Genomic DNA, 16306 nt, shown 5'->3' on the forward strand with positions numbered 1-16306 from the left:
GGGATCCTCCGCACGTCTCCTCTTCAGAGCCTTGATTTCCAACACCTGTAAAATGGGGCTGTGAGTGGCCACGTCAAGGTGTTATCGTGAAGATTCAGTACCGTAGCTTTGGGGGAAACGTCAAGCCCCGTGCCGGGCGGGATAGGGACCCCAGTCCTCTTGACTCAACTCAGAAAGATCAGATCTGCCGGGATATTTCCTCGAGCTCCACGCCCTGGCATAAGGCTCCCTCTCTCTTGTCACCAGCATTCTCTATGCTGCATTACTCAATCCTGACCTAAACCCTACATGTGTTGTAAGGAGCCCTCGCATCGGCCAAGGAGACTGCTGGCGCCCGGCAGCGGGCCACGGGGCCGTTGCTACAACCTTTTAATGACGGAGTTTCCCAGAGTTAGGGCCCTTTTTGCTGGATAGTTCCCTGTCCCAGCCCGGAGCTGTAGGAGCCCTGAGAGACCCCCCCCTACCCCGCCTGCAGCCCTTCACCCTGGGCACCAGGCAACACCGGAGGGATGAAGCCAGGGGCCTCGGGTGCAGGACTGGGGGACAGAGCGGGGTGCCTCCCCCAGCCTCTGGAGCCTCATCACCAGAGCGGGGATTAGAGCCTGTCTGAGGCTGGGTCAGCTCCTCGGGGCTCTAGCACAGAAGGAGGGGGCTTGAGGGGAGACGTTGGGCAGGACTAAATGGCAGGGAGGACGTCCACGTCCAGGCGACAAACTCCTCAAAGACTTGGGGATGCAGGAGGGACTCCCATAAACACGGGGGAGGCTGGAAAATGGGGAGGGGTGGGAGGGCAGGCTTGACCTCGCCACTGATGCCACTTTGGTTTTTGTATTTGGGGTTTTTTTCCCTTTGAAGGCCAGACAGGGTATTGGTAGCCCACCTGGGTGGCAGAATATTTTATATCTCGAATTAAGGTCTTGCTTTCCGCTCTTTCACTTGAGATCTGTGTGGCCTTAGAGAAGTTCCTCCACCTCTCTGAGCTCCGTCTCAGATAGTTCCGATGAGGTTTTGGGGCAGGCATGTCGATTCCTGGGCGGGGCACAGGGCACACTGAGGGTCTGCTCTGCAGTGGATTTATCATTCTCCTTTTTTTAAAATAGATTTTATTCATTTATTAGAGAGAGAGCATGGGGAGGCAGAGAGAGAAGCAGGCTCCCCGCTGAGCAGAGAGTCTGATGTGGGATTCGATCCCAGGACCCCAGGATCATGACCAAAGGCAGATGCTTAAGAATTGAGCCCCCCAGGTTTCCTGGAGTCTCCAATCCTCCAGACCAGTGGCACGGGGGCAGCTGTAGGAATCCCACCAGCTCCCTCCACAGAACAGTGTTCCCCTGGGACCTCTCACCTCCACGCCCCTCCCTGCTCTACCCTCCATCATCTCCCAACCCATTTTCCTACGGTGAGGTGGAAGGTTCCCAACCCACTTGAGACAGGAGGAACTTCCCAATGGACAAGGCAGGAAAGGAAGGTGGGAGGGGTGGAGGCATCCGCTTCAGGGGAGGGAAGAACCAGGAGAATTTCCAGAATGTCAGCTGGCAGAGGGATGGGTGGGAAAACCTACTCCCGCAGACTCCAAGTAGGCGTGGACCTGCTCGCCCTCGGCCACCTTAATTTCCAGGGATGCTTTCTGCTCAGGCCAGACTGGGGACCCCCAGAAGCACCTTCCCCAGGAGCTGTCAGTTTGTCCGTTGACACCCTGGGAAAGGGAAAGCAGGAGACCCATATGACCTCTGGGGTGGGGGGGACAAGAGTGTCTCACCAGCTGAGGTGTCTGGGATCCCGAGCCGTCCTGACCCCCTCCCCGATTCCGCTCTCAGGAGGGTCCCTGCTTACAGCAGGGTCCATGGACCGACCCAGGAGCATGTTAGAAATCCAGACTCTCAGGCACCATCCAGCCCCACAGCATCAGAATCTGCATTGTGGAGAGATTCCCAGGGGATCCTTAACGTTTGAGAACCTCGGCAAGCAAGCAGGTGCTGTGCCTTAGGAGCCGTGCGTCAGGAGGCTCTCCCTTGGTGAGCTGTCTGGGAAGTGAGGCGGCCACTCCAGACAAGCCTCCACATGCCCTCCAGACCTTCTGGCCTCCTAAGTTCCAGCCGAGAGCAGCCCTCCCTCTGCCCGACTTCCCCCGAGCTGCAAACCCAGAGTCAGGTCACCCAAGCTGGTCTCCAGTGCACACACGATCCTGCCCGTGCAGGGACCATCTACGCCAGGAGCGGGCCCACACCCCGCATCCCCCCGACACTCCACCCTCAGTGACAGTGGGAGCCGGCCCGGAGTGCCAGCCTTGACCCATCTGGAAGGCTCTAGGATATGAACACTTCCTCCCGCGGCCCTGGCTTGCATCAGGTGAGATCCAGCCGTGGGGGCCGCTCCCCATCCTCCGCCCATCTCACCGCCTTGCCTCCCGCCAGTCTGGGGACAGACAAGATCCCACTATCCAGGGGCCCGGGGTTCGGTAACTCAGTGGACGCTGACAGAGCACTTGCGGGTCGGAGGCCAGTGCTGGGCAGGCCCCTGGAGAGCCGGCGGCCATGAACCAGACGGAGGGGATTCCTGGCGCCTTCGAGCTGCCACTCTGAGGGGAAGACAGATACCGAACACCGTGGATAACTTCTTCCCGTGGATGCCCTTGCCAGCCACTTCTGGAACAGCCCCAGCCCACCAGGCCTGGGCCCGCTCGGCAAACCCCCGCTGAGAAAAGCACAATCCCAGGTCTCCCCACACTCGCAACCACCTACCTGGGCACAGAGCTACGGGTTTGCGCATCTCCTCAAGGTTGACCAGGACCCACCAATTAATTACATTTTCTCATGTCTTCTCTTGGGGAAACCTCCGATCCCGTGAGCCCTGAACAGAGAGCCCATCCTGTGTGCGTCCCCCCTCAAGGGCAGGGTATGGGACCCACCTGTAGGTGGCTCAGCCCCAAGCCCTGGCCCGGAGGAGACCCCCAGAGGAGGCCGGCCTGGCCCTCGGGATGGTGGGGGGAGCTTCCTGCCAGCGGGCCGCCCCAGGGTCCTGCCTCAGTCTCCGCTCGCCCCTCGAGTCTCCCCACTTCTCTTGCCTTCCTCCTTCGCCTCCTGCCTCAGCAGCACCCGCCTCCCACCAGGCCCAGACGCGGCCCTCGCTGCCCCCCGGGAGGACCATGCAGTGCAGCTGCACAGTCGAGGGTGCCCCTGCCGGCCCGGGCAGCCCCTGGATCTCAGGTGAGCCTCTGCCAAGTCCCCCAGGCCCCCCGCATCAGGGGCAGGGGGCGGCCGGGGGGCCTCCGAGCGAGCAGCCGGGTGGCACTCACACCCCTGCCCCCAGGCGTGGCCTTCCCAGACTGGGCCTGCAAGGCCGAGTCGTCCCCAGGCTCCCGGCAGATCCAGCTGTGGCACTTCATCCTGGAGCTGCTGCAGAAGGAGGAGTTCCGCCATGTCATCGCCTGGCAGCAGGGAGAGTACGGGGAGTTCGTCATCAAGGACCCCGACGAGGTGGCCCGCCTCTGGGGCCGCAGGAAGTGCAAACCCCAGATGAACTACGACAAGCTGAGCCGGGCCCTCCGGTGAGGGGGGATGAGCAGGGGCAGGGCCGAGGGGTCAGAGGTCAGGGTCCCTGTCACCCCCCCGCCCCCCCAGCTGGGGTTTGGCTCGCTGGCCCTGGGCCAAGCCCGCGCCCTCCACCTCCGACCCTGCAGATACTACTACAACAAGAGGATCCTGCACAAGACCAAAGGCAAACGGTTCACGTACAAGTTCAACTTCAGCAGGCTGGTCGTGGTCAACTACCCTCTGTGCGAGGTGTGGGCTCCGCCTCCCCCCCAAGTGCTGCTGGGGGCCCCCGCCCTCCTCCGGCCAGCCCTGCTGCCCATGGGCTTGCCCAGCGAGGTAGGTGCCCCCACAGCCCGGGCCCTTCCGCCCAGGAGACCCCCTGCCCTCCCCCTGCCTTGTAGTCCCTGAGCGCCCAAGGGCAGGAGTGGCGCCGTGACTCACCCCTGCGTGGTTCATGGTGCAGCACACACCTGGGAGTGAGGGCGCCTCCTTCCTTGCCAGGCGTCAGTCCTCCGGTGGTGCGGTGCCAGGGGAGGCCCTGGGCGTGTGGGCAGTGACCGTTTAACAACCGTCTGAGAACACTCCATTGTGCTGACAAGTGGCTCTGGGCACCGTGTGAACTGGGGAGCGCAGGCCGGTCGAGGCCGTCCCACCCCACCACTGCTTCTCACCCCCGCCCCAGCTCCTGCATAGCCTGCTGCTTACCCAGCGGGCCACGGCTGAGCAGCTGGCTGGACACCAGACCCCCCACGGGCTGCCAGAGGCCACTGAGGACAAGAAAGGGAGCAGCAGCGGCACCCCCCGTGAGTGCTGGGGCTGCAGAGGAGGGGAGGACCGCCAGGGCCAGTGCTGGAGCACTAGGGTGGGAGGCTGAGACAAGGATTACTATGCGCGATTCACCCTTCCACAAACCGAGCCCCAGCTACTCCCCCGGTGTGCGGGCTTGGATGGTGGGTGACCGGGACCGAGACTCAGGGAAGAGCCAGGAGCTCTGGGAACGCAGAGGAGGGGCGGGCGTCCTGTAGGAGAGCGACCCCTGGGCTGGCGAAGCAAGTGCAGGAGGTGCCCAGGCAGAGGGAATAGCTTTGGGACAGCCAGAGCAGATGCAGCAAAGCTGAAGCGCCCCGGGGGCCTGCCATGCTCGGGGACAAGGGATGCGGAGGGTATGGGGCAGGGAGGAGGGGGCAGATGAAGCTGGCCAAGCAGCAGGTGTCCGGTCACGAGGACTCAGAGCCACGCTAAGGGTGGGACTGAGCCCCATGGGTGGGAGGCCCCCCGGAGGGGAGAGGCGTGATGAGATTTTTATCTCAGAAAGATGACTTGGGGTCTATGCAGAGCTGGGGTTCCAGGAGGCGTGTGTCTGGTGCTGGTCGGCTGGGGAGGGTCACTTAGGCAGAAGATGATGGGGCCGGAACCAAGCCACCCATACCAGGTGGAGAAGGAGGGCCGACAGGAGAGAGAGGGAGGGGAGCATGGCAAGCAGAGAGAACAGTATCTGCAAAGGCCCTGGGGCAGGAAAGAGGTTCTGGGAAAGGCCAGCACTGCCCGGGGGGAGACCGTGGAAATGGAGGCAGAGGCCAGCTCTCCCAGGGCTGTAAACAGGGAGATGATTCTCTCTGTGAGGAAGTTCCCAGGGACCCTCCAGTAGCCCAAGGCTCCATACAGAGGTCCCAGACCTGCTGCTCCTCCTCTCCCAGCAATTTCATGGGGGTAGACCCTTGAGACCCTTGGCCTTAGCCCTACCCGCAGCGTAGGTAGCTGGGCGCCCAGAAGGGCCTGGCTCTGGGCCCCGGAGTGCTGCTGGTAGGTGTGGGCCGCCCAGGGCATGCCGGGACTCGCATGGCCACCCGCCTGCCCCTGGAGCTAGACGGAGCCCGCACGGCACCCCTGTTCTTCCAACCCACCCCACTCCCCACCCCTCTACCCCCCGGCTATGGGAATGCCTCGGGCACACAGCTTTCTCTTTGGGAAACCGTGAGGGGGAGACGTGTCCCTGGAGAGCCCCAGCTTGGAGGGAGCTCCGTGCTCCTCCCTGCCCTCTTCAGGCACCCACACGTGCCCTGCCTGGCTTAGGTCCCCAGGAGGGGAGAGCAGCCCCGGGCCCACTTCTGGACTGGGATTCCAGAAGGCTAGAGCCGCCCCTTACCAGCAGGACACTGCTTCAGGGAGGAAGAGAGGTCAGGATTCGGAGGCAGGGGCAGCAGGCGCCAGGAAGGGAGGCAGGGGCAGCTCGTTCAGAACCGGCTCCTCTGCGCCGACTCAGCCTCCCGCCCAGGGCCAACAGAGCTGCGGCCTCAGGAGACCCGGGGCCATGGAGGATGGTAACCCCAGGGACCCAGGGAGGGGCACCCCTGCCCCATGCAGGACCATGTCCTATTCTCCCCTTCAGAGCCCCGACTTCAGAAAGAGTGTTCCTTTCCAATCTGCCTGGTGTGTGAAGTCGTAACTGATGTGCTTTTCCAGTTTTTTTTTAAGTCCAGCCCCACCGCTGCGCTCACTCTGCTCTGCGGTTAAAGGATGTGGCCTTGCGAAGGAGGGACCTAGAGGGATTGGAGTCGGGCCTTTGGAAACATAGACAGTGGTGTGAGGTTCTGCTAGCCACCCCGAGTCCCGGGCCAGGCCTGGGCACCCCACTGCAGGATGCCCACAGAGCAGGAGGGCAGGGGGGCATGAGGGCGGATCTGGGAGGAGGGGTGGCGGGGAGGAGGCTCCTGGGGGAGCAGAGGCAGCCAGAGAAGCCCAGGGCCCCACACTAGAGCCTCAGCCCTTTGCTCCAGGCCAGACGGAGTGAGGACAAGATTCATGGAGATTAGGCAAAGGACGTCCTCTTCCAAGCCGTTGCACACATAGGCACTGAGCTCCTAACAGCGCCCGGTGGGGCTGGGTCCAGGGAGAGCGCACCAGGCAGGCCTGCCCCCTCTGGGCTGGGCCGGGGACACAGACCTACAGGAGGTAACAGCACAAGTGCCGCACTCCATCGGGGCCCCCAGGAGAGTACAGGGGCCATGAAGGGCTCAGCCAGGCTGCCCCCAGGAAAGAGACTCCAAGCAAAGAAGACAGGGAGGTGCACAGTGGGGAGAGGAAGTTTCCAGGAAGAGGAAAGGGAAGTGGGTAGAGATGCGGGGCATCCCGCCTGATCTCTCCCCCTCTCGCTCTCTCTCCAGGCCTTGGCTCTCTCCCGGGCCCCTGCCAGCTCAGCCCTTGCTGCATCCTGGGGAGCCTCCAAGACCAGCCACCCAATCTGGCATCCTTCCCCCCTCCCCTCCCACCCTCCCTCCCTGCCGACTGGACCCACCTCTCAGGGCCCTTCCTGCCTCCTGTCCTCCCGGAGCAGGAGCAGCGGTTCCCAGGGGCCTCCAAGCCAGACAGCCTGCTCCCAGGGCCCAGGGGCCTCACAGGGACCCACCCCTTTCTGGGACTCCCCCTGTTGGCTGGGCTGGGACAGGGGGGTGGTGAGAGGCTCCGGCTCTTGTCGCTGAGGCCCCAGGGCCTGGAGGTGAAGCCCTGTCCCATGACGGGTGCAAAGAGACACCTGGACCCCCGGGACGGCTTCTCCTCAGACATTCACGGACCCAAAACTGGGGACAAAAGCCTCGTGTCCCCCCGGCTGGAGAACTTCAAGGCAGTGTGGCCCTTGGACCCTCCTTAGGTGGGGAAGAGATAGGGGGTAGGGTCCCCCAAACTCCATCCCTCCTCTCGTCTGCTTCCTTTCTGGCTTTGCCTGGCCCAGCTTTGAAGGAGTGGAGCTGGACAAAAAGAGGTGGGGAGCCTTGCAGGGGTGAGGAAGATTGAGGCAAGGCCCCCCCTTCCCATCCAGTTGTCAATCAGATTAAGGAGACAGTTTTCATCTCCACTTTCTTCAAGGGGCCCAGCCCCCCAGCTGCCCACACAAGGGAGAAAGTGGGCGTCTGGGTTGGGGGTCAGGGGTCAGCATGCCCTGAGTGTTAGGGCCCAGGCCCCTCCTCCAGGCCCCACTCCCAGTCTCTGCCCCGCCCTCCTCACACTCCTCCACCAGCCCTGGGAGCTCCTGCCCACTCAGACACTTCCTTCTGTCATCACCTTCCCCCAACTCCTGAGACCCAAGGGCCTGGGGCAGGGAGGGACTGGCCTCGTGGGTTCTGTAATTTTGCCCAGCAGACCGTGAATAAAATGCCCTTGGCCACCTGCCCTCTAGTGCCGCGTCCCCACCCCACTCCCGCTGCCCTGACCTGGCACAGGGCTAAATGCCACCCAAGGTTCTTGTGGGAGGGGGCAAGGGGTGGGGAGAGGGGCCACCATCCCCTCCCCAGAGCAAGAGGCTGATGGAAGCCTGGCGAGGGGCGCCCCCCTGCCAGCCACGTGGGAGACCAGGCACAGGGACGGACCCCGAGCGCAGAGCAGGGCCTTCCCAGAACCACCCTCGGGTCCCTGCAAGACCTCCGAGCACATTTGAAGGGGGTGGGGTGACGGAGGGCCTTGGCAGGCTCCCCTTCTCTCTCCCCGGGGCCTCAGAATGACACACGGAGCTGATAGAAGCCTGGGTGGCTAGGGGAGGGGGACACGCGAGAGGGGCTCCTGCTGTGTGAGGGCAGAGCCGACGACGGGCAGAGTGTTCCTGGGGCCAGGGCAAGCGAACCAGACCACCCTCCTGTCTCTCGGCTGCCCGCACCAGGCTCAGGACTTGTCTCCCCTTCCTTGCTTGGATGCGGAGCGGGAACGAAGGGGGCACAGAGGGTCCTGGTCCCTCATCCAGGAGTGAGTGTGCGCCTTGCTTTCTGCTGCCACCCTGTCCCTCTCTGTGGCCGACGTGCGGGGAGGGAGAGGCCCCGAGTAGCTCGGGGTCAGGCCCTCACCCCACGGAGAGGCTGAGGTGAGCCAGAGCCCAGCCCCTGGGCCTGCAGGCTGGACACAGGCCGGCGCACCGCCTCCGCCTCCCCCCGCACCAGGTCTTCCCCCCAGGAGATGTCAGGAGATGCTTCTCGCTGGCTCCTCAAGCTGCAGGCCTTGCCCCAGCCCTATGGGAGGGAGGAGCCCCCAGGCTGGGGCGTCCCCTCACCCTGCCCAGTCTGGGAGACAAAGAGCTGGTGTTGTCCCTCCGGCCCCAGGAACTGGCTCGCACTGTCAGGGAGCCTGGGCGCTGCTTGGAGAGCCAACCCCACGGACAGGGTCCCGTACCGGGGACCCCCATGTGCCCTCTGCCCTACCCACCTCTTCTGTGACCACTGCCTTTCAGGGAATGAGCAATGTTTGCCAGTATCCAAAAGTTCCCTTTGGGGGAGGTGAACTGGGACAGGACAGGCCAGGAGATGTACCCTGGCGGGGGTGGGGGGATGTTCTGCGTGTGGGTAAAGCCCACTTTCCCAGCCTTGGCACCGTGGCCATCTGGGGGTCTATTCTGCTGTGGTGGGACCTGTGCTGTGCATCCTGGGTTGCTGACAACATCCGTCCCTGGCCTCCGGACGCCAGCAGATGCCCTCAGCTGTCCCTAGGGGGAGGAAATTGTCCCAGGCTGAGACTCACTCCAGCAGAGGGTGGCCTCGGCGAGTCCGGGCGGGCTCCCCAGCGCAGGACGCGGCGGGGTTCTGTGTCGTGAGAGCGCCCTCTGGTGGCCAGAGCCTCCACCAGCGCCGTGCCTGCTCCCACCGGGCGGTCCAGGGACTGGGGTGGGGGGGACGGGGGGCCTGCAGGGCACAGCCTGGGGACATGGCTAGGTTTGAGAAGAAGGGGTGATGGGCACCCTGGGGTCTTCTCAGGTTGGGAAAGGAGTTTCAGGATAAAAACAGTTCATGAAACCATCCCGTTCCAAGCCCCCTTTGCAAATCACGGAGGAGCCACCAAAGGATCTGCAGGTCTCCTGTGACCTCAAACAGCCGGTTAGCAGCCCCTCTGGGACAACGGGGTGCAGCTGTCAACCCCAACGTCACAGCCTCTGGCTGCCTGCGGCCATCAACCCCAGCCCCCGGGGAGAGCACAGAGTGGACACTCAGCCTTCTTCCAGGAGCAGCGGGAACCAGGACCAGACGTGCAGTCAGTGCCCCAAACACCCCTGCTGTCACACCAAGCACAAGGACACTCGTGGGTTCAAGCAGCGTTTGAGGAAGTCGCCCACCCTGGCCTCACGAGCTCTAGACTGTTGGGAGCCAGAGGGCCCGTGGTGATCGTGGCCCGGAGCCGGGAAGAGGCTTGTCCGAGGTCACAGGTAAAACGGGAGCTTCCCCCACTTGCACCTCACCACAGTCACGAGCACTGAGGGCTTAAGAGGCCCTCAGACCCCTTAGAAGTATGAGCATATCACATATCGAGAGGGAGATTTTCCACAATTCCTGTGTGATTTTCACTGCAACCGCAGGAGCAAACATTTCGCTGTGTCTGTGCATTTGCACACGTGGTCACGTCGGCTTGTGCTCACCGCGGCTGCGTGATGTGAATAACAGCGTGTCCCCCACGAAGCCGGGGTTCTCAGGGTGACACAGCACACACTCCTTTCAGGCGAGGCGTCTGTCCCTAGAACCTTGACGTGACTGGGCAAAAGGCCCGGGAATCTAAACCCAAAAGCAAGTCGTTTGCTGCCCCGAATTGCTGGTGGCAGCGAGGGTAATCCCTGCCCTCTCCCTCCTCGGTTCCCAAATGAGGACCCTGCCCAAGAGGGGAGAAGAAAATTCCAGTACACACACACACACACACACACGCGCGCGTACACACACGTGCGCACATACACATATACACACGTACACACACGTATACACACATGTGTGCACACGTATGTACTTACCCAGTGAGTGTTTCTTGAGAGCCTACTACGTGCTGAGAGGCGCTGAGGTACAAGTGACGGCCCTTTGGAAGCCTCTGGGAGGTGTCGGGGCTGTGGACGCCAGCACCCGGCAGAGAAGCTGAGCACGGCCGCAGGGCCCTGGGAAGGACGCAGGGCTCCGAACCCGTACAGAGCTTGAGCGCACGCCCTCGCCATTACGTCCAACACCGAATTCAAAGACACAATGTGTTTAGTGACCAACCTACTTTAAAGTACCTAAAACTGAATCTTAAGGAGGCGTTTCTAACCCCAAACACAACAGCTGGGCCACACGTGCCCAACACCATCCAAGTCATCAAAACTCACATGGGTCCGGGACCTCTTTTCTCCCCGAGGGCTACTTCGTGGGTGCTTCGCCGAGCACGGACAGTCCACGGCCGGCCGGGCCTCTCGCGCAGAACGTTCGGTCATGCCGATGGGGCGGGCGCTCGGCCAGCGGCCTCTCGCTGGCCTTCTGGGTTGTTTCCTGTTATCGGCTGTGGAAATACGATGGTGTCGAAACCTTGGTCCAAGTTATCATCCGGTTTTTTTTTAAGATTTTATTTATTTATTTGACAGACAGAGATCACGAGTAGGCAGAGAGGCAGACAGAGAGAGAGGGGGAAGCAGCTCCCCACTGAGCAGAGAGCCAGATGCGGGGCTCGATCCCAGGACCCTGAGATCATGACCTGAGCCGAAGGCAGAGGCTTAACCCACTGAGCCCCCCAGGCGCCCCTCATCTGTTTTTCTTTTTTAAAATAATTCCTTGAGCTACATCCTCAAGAATAAAATAACTGGCTCAAAAATCACATTTTTAGTTATTTTTAAGATTTTTTACTTATTTGATAGAGCACACAAGCAGGGGGAGGGGTAGAGGGAGAAGCATAGCCCCTCCCCTCGCTGAGCAGGGAGGCCCATGCGGGACTTGATCCAAGGACCCTGGTATCACGACCTGGGCCAAAGGCAGAGGCTTTAACCCACTGAGCCCCCCAGAGGTCCCCAGAATCGCAACACTTTAATGGCTTAGATACATACTGCCCCACTGTCCTCAGAAGGGATTGTAATACCGTAAAAAGCCACATTCACGCAGCACCCCCCGTGAACCAGCCACATCGTCAAGCGCTCAAGCGGTCGTCCGACACCCACCAGAGAGGCAAACACCTGCTCAGGGCTCAGTCCCCAGCAGGTGGCCAAGCCGGGGCGCAGACGGCCAGCAGACTCCGAGGCCTGTGGCAACCTCGAGGGACCAGTTCTCCCCGAGCCCCGGCGGCCCAGCCCTGCCCCACCTGCCCCTGCTTCTCTTAATGAGGCAAAACTGCTCCATCCCTCCACTCTCTGTCCTCCGTGAACAGCGAGGGCCACGGAACACCCTGCGCTCGCTCGCTGGTTCTACTCCGCACTCTCCTGCCTTAACACCGGGAACTAGGACCACCTCCCTCCTTCAATATTTAAAAAATGCCTCGGGGCGTCCTGGGGGCTCCGTAGGTGGCACATGCGACTCCTGATCTTGGGACTTGAGTTTTAGCCCCATCCTGGGCATAGAGATCATTTAAATAAATCTTTTTTTTTAATCTTAAAAAAAATAAAGAAATAAAAGATATTTTAAATTTCATATGTGGCCAGGTAAGGACAGAGAGAGGAAATAGAAACATGTAAAGGGAAAGCAGGGGCACCTGGGGGGCTCAGTCTGTCGAGTGTCCCACTCCCGATCTCAGCTCGTATCCTGATCTCAGGGTCGTGAGCTCAAGCCGCGCACAGGGATCCACGCTGGGCGTGGAGCCTCCTGAGAAAAGAGAGAGAGGCAGAAAGCAAAACGGAGAGCTCTTCAGAAGGCCTGGAGGAAAAGGGCAACGAACGCTTTCCAGGCCATCACTTACCTCGTGTGCTGTTAGAAAGGTAAATAATTTCTATAAGCTACGCCCCCCACTTGGGCTGGGAGCTGGTATTTCCATTCAAAACATTGATCTAATTGATTCCCTGCTCTGACCTTTGGCTCTGGGTCAGACCAGCCAGGCCGCCCCTGCCTGCTGGTCCCGCAGGGCTCAGCCCAGGAAGCTGCAGCTCCCGTCTCAGTGGCTGAGACCCGGCCTTGGGCTGGACGTTCTGCTCCAATGAACAGATGAGACCCAAGAGCACGGTCACCGCAGACCCCCAGCAGGCACTCAGAGATGAAGCCTGGGATGCCATCGGCTGGGCCCATGGGTTTCCTGTTGAGGTTTCCAGGTCCCGAGGCAGCCGGTGTCCTGAATCACGAGGAGCAGCGAAGTCCTGGGCCGTCATCCCGTCACAGTCATGTGTCCTGGTCACCAGCCCTGGGGCTGATGGAGACCCGGCCCTCCCACAGCACCGGCTCCCAGGCCTGCCAGTGGCTCCGCCTAAATCCTCCCTCTCACTCCCATCCCACCCCTTCCTCCTGGTGGTCTCCCCACTCCCCAGCAAGGCTCCCCACCCCGCTAGGTCTCCCCTCCAGTCCTATGGGGGGGTGTCTCCCCAGCGACGCAGCCCTCACTGCTCCCACCAGACGAGGAAGGTCAGGCAGGTGCCCCTCTCCTGCCCACTGCACCTAAGTGACGGCCCCTGCACCTGAGAGGCAGGTGGTTGAGGACGAGTCCAAGGCCGGTGTCGGGGGACTCAGAAAGGGACAGTGCCGTGTTTCTCCCTGACTTCAGTGTTATGCAACCCAGTGACCACACTCTGGTCCTTATCTCATCCAGCCTCTCCCTGCATGCACCATTGTCAACAACCTTTCTTCCGCCCCTCCAGGTCTCCATCCCTAAGATGTTCTGCCTCAAAGTCTGTTCCGGGGTCCCCTCTGCATCCCCACCCCCAGGGCTCTCCAGGGCACCGGCCACAGCTCTGCTCACCCTGCACCTCTTCCCCGGCCTCCGTTCCGTCCTCTCTCGTCACGCTGACAACAGACTACACGCCGACCCTGCCCACATCCACACAGCCGTCCGCCCCGTCCACCCCATCCACCTCGAGCCCCAGGCTCCTCCATCCACCGCCCGCTGAGCATCTGCCCTGCACCCCGTGCACTTGCACACCTCGCACCAGGGGAGGGGGACTCGGTGTCTCCACGCCCTCCCCCCACCCCCCAGCTGCCCCTTGCTGCCCTTTCCTTTCTGTTTCTGGCTTTAGTTGATGCCACGAAATCCCCACTTCCACCCAAGGAGAAACTCGGGGGTCAGGCCCTCACCTCCTACCCCTGATCAGCCACCAATTCTCCCAGTTTGACCTCCGAAGTGTTTCCCGAATCTGCCCTCTTCTGGAGAGCCCCACGCTGACCCTCACCAGCCCTCGCCAGCCTGCAGAGACCGCACTTCACGTTCCATACGTTTCTGTTTAAAATGCTGATCTGCTCGTGTGATTTTAAATCCTGGGGCGGCTCCCCTGAAAGGAAAAAAAGGTCCTCCATGCCCCCCCAATGTCATCATAATTTATTTGTACAATAGTGTCATTTAAAGACACAGAGACATAAAAGTAGGTATAAATATATACTTACAGCACATCAAACTAGAAAAGCAGCGGCATCTTACCAAATAGAAACTAAGTTACCAAGCCGACACATTTTTTAATAACCACACTGATTTACCGCAGTCCGAGGTATTTGCTGAAACCGATGGCTGTGAGAGGCGTCACCACACTGGGGGTCCCTCCAGGGCAGGGTCGCAGGGATTGGCAGGCGGGTGAGAGCTCCCTCCTCCCACCACGGCTCTCCTGCTGAAGGCCCGTTCACGCTTGCCAGGACCTGCGTCCTCTGTTCCCCACTGGGGACTGAGCCCGCCAGAGCAGCTTTCCTGGGGCCACTCATCACACACAGAGGCAAATGCGGGCACGGAAATCTTGGGCAGCACAGAGGTTATACTCCCGTATAGTCCAAACCGTGATTAGTTGGTGAGTCTTCTCATATCCTTTCTGCAGAAGACTCATGGACATTAGGCTGAGACCCCCAGAACCGAGTCCATGTTCAGAAAACGTGGGAGCCAGGAGCTCCCCACTGCATTCCACACAGATGCTCAGAGACACTGGGCAGAGGCGTCCCACTGCCCACTTGACATCCCAGTGGCGCTAAATTGTTTGTGTCCTCAGCAACCCTCAGGGAAAGGCCCTCTCTTGCCCCCTTCCTAAGTTAATTCCTTGTCATCCTCTGAAATTTCACTTGGAAGCTCATCCTGATCCCCGGGGCAGGGTCAGAGAGGGTCTCTCCACGCTGACCCCATACCGGGCCTCGCCTCCACAGCATGGACGAAACTTTAGGCTCCGTGCAGCCGGGGAGGGGAGCCCTCCCTATCGCTGAGCTGCCTGACGTGCTACAACGATGGTGGTGACCTTAGACATGTCACTTCATGACCTTGAGCCTCAGCTGCTCCATCTACGACTCTAGAACCACACAGATAAACTGATACAGTCTCGGGGCACCTACGTGGCTGCTCCGTCGTCAAGCCTCTGCCTTTGGCTCAGGTCGTGATCCCCGGGTCCTGGGATGGAGCCCCAGATCAGGCTCCTTGCTCAGCAGGGAGCCGGCTGCTCCCTCTCCCTCCTGCCTGCCACTCTCCTGCTTCTGCTCTCTCTCTCTCAAATAAATAAACAAAATCTTGGGGAAAAAAAAAGTGGCCCCCAAGCAAAATTCAAGGTAACATGATACAGCATAGGTTCAAAGCGGAATATTACGGCGTATCTGGATGATGGACCACACACACAGACGGAAGGAGGAAGCTCGCTGGGTACCGACCGACGTGGAAATGCTCCTGAGATCTGTCCTGAGAGAAGGAAGCAGGGACATAGCGGTGTGTGTGAGATGGTGCCCTTTGTCTAGAAAAGAGGGGAATGCCTACTCACGTTTACTTGCTTGCACATGAAAATGTCTGGGAAGACAAACAAGAACAGATCGCGGGTTACATTAGGGAAAAGGAACCGGGTGGACAGAGCACAGCTGTGAGAGGGGATTTTTCACAGCACAGATGTTGTATCCGTGATTTTAAACTACAAGATTGTACCACTTACGTAAAAAGTAAATGAATTTAAGAATAAATGATAATATTAAGACCCTAAGTACACCTGCGGATGGGGCAGGAAAACCAAGTAAACACCATAAAACCACGGGCCACTGTGGTCAGGTGTCGAGCAACAACGGTGACTTTGTGGTGAGGCTGTCTCCTACAGAGCTGCTAACAGTGGAGAGGACAGATGTCCCACGTCTGCCCGGCCCCTCCCCGCACTGCCCCACCACGCGCGCCACGCTCCCCGCGCTCGCCGCGCTCATCACATTCGTCACACTCGCAGGGGAGGACCAAGCCCACACCGGGCTCTCAGAAGGGGAGGCTGGAAGAAGGAGGCGGGTAGCTAGACCCCTGATCTCGACCCGCCCACCTAGGGACATGTTTGTTCCAGTCAACAAATATTTATCGAGTGTCTACTAAGTACCAGATAATGGGATGTTAGTAAACCAGCCCTCCAAAAACAAGAATTTAAAAACCCTGATTTTTTTTTAAGTAGGCTCCACACCCAATGTGGGGCTTGAACTCACAACCCTGAGATCAAGAGCTGCACCCTCCACCAACCGAGCCAGCCAGATGCCCCAGAAAGCCCTGATTTAGAGCCTGTGCTGATGACCGTGGTGTAAACCCTCGCAGCACAGTCCTCTGAGCTACGTGACGTCACTGAACATGGAACTGGGAAGAGACAGGTACGACTAGTTCTCGCAAGCCAGTACAAGCCCGTCCAGCACAAGCTGGCTCGGGGACACCATCAGACAGTGAGCAGAACACACAGACTCCATGTTCGGGAGGACACAGTAGAATAATGAACATTGGCTGAGGGTTCACTATATGCCAGACCAAATTCTAACAACTCCACTATTATAAACCACTATCAGCAAAACCCCTAGAAGGTAAGTTTTGTCGTAATATCACATCATAAAGATGACATAATCTTGCAGTGGGACTAGAACAGTGAAGCCAACACACGTACTGTAATCAGCCATCGGCAGTGGGGCAGGTGCGGG

General features: G+C 60.1%; 1 protein-coding gene across 2 annotated transcripts; it reads left to right on the forward strand.

The window, feature by feature from the left end:
* The first annotated feature begins 2977 nt into the window (after window positions 1-2977).
* ETV3L (ETS variant transcription factor 3 like) lies at window positions 2978-7699 on the forward strand. Of its 2 annotated transcripts, none has more exons than XM_047705603.1 (5): window positions 2978-3206; window positions 3310-3547; window positions 3680-3869; window positions 4216-4336; window positions 6698-7699. In XM_047705603.1, the coding sequence occupies exons 1-5, from the start codon at window positions 2978-2980 to the stop codon at window positions 7180-7182; spliced, it is 1263 nt and encodes a 420-aa protein (XP_047561559.1). In that variant the 3' UTR covers window positions 7183-7699. The 2 variants fall into 2 exon arrangements, with proteins under 2 accessions (XP_047561559.1, XP_047561560.1); XM_047705604.1 differs by having other exon boundaries at window positions 4133-4336; window positions 6698-7114.
* The last annotated feature ends 8607 nt before the right edge of the window (window positions 7700-16306 follow it).

This window comes from Lutra lutra, chromosome 15 (genome assembly GCF_902655055.1).
Source record: "Lutra lutra chromosome 15, mLutLut1.2, whole genome shotgun sequence".
Taxonomy (NCBI): Eukaryota; Metazoa; Chordata; class Mammalia; order Carnivora; family Mustelidae; genus Lutra; species Lutra lutra.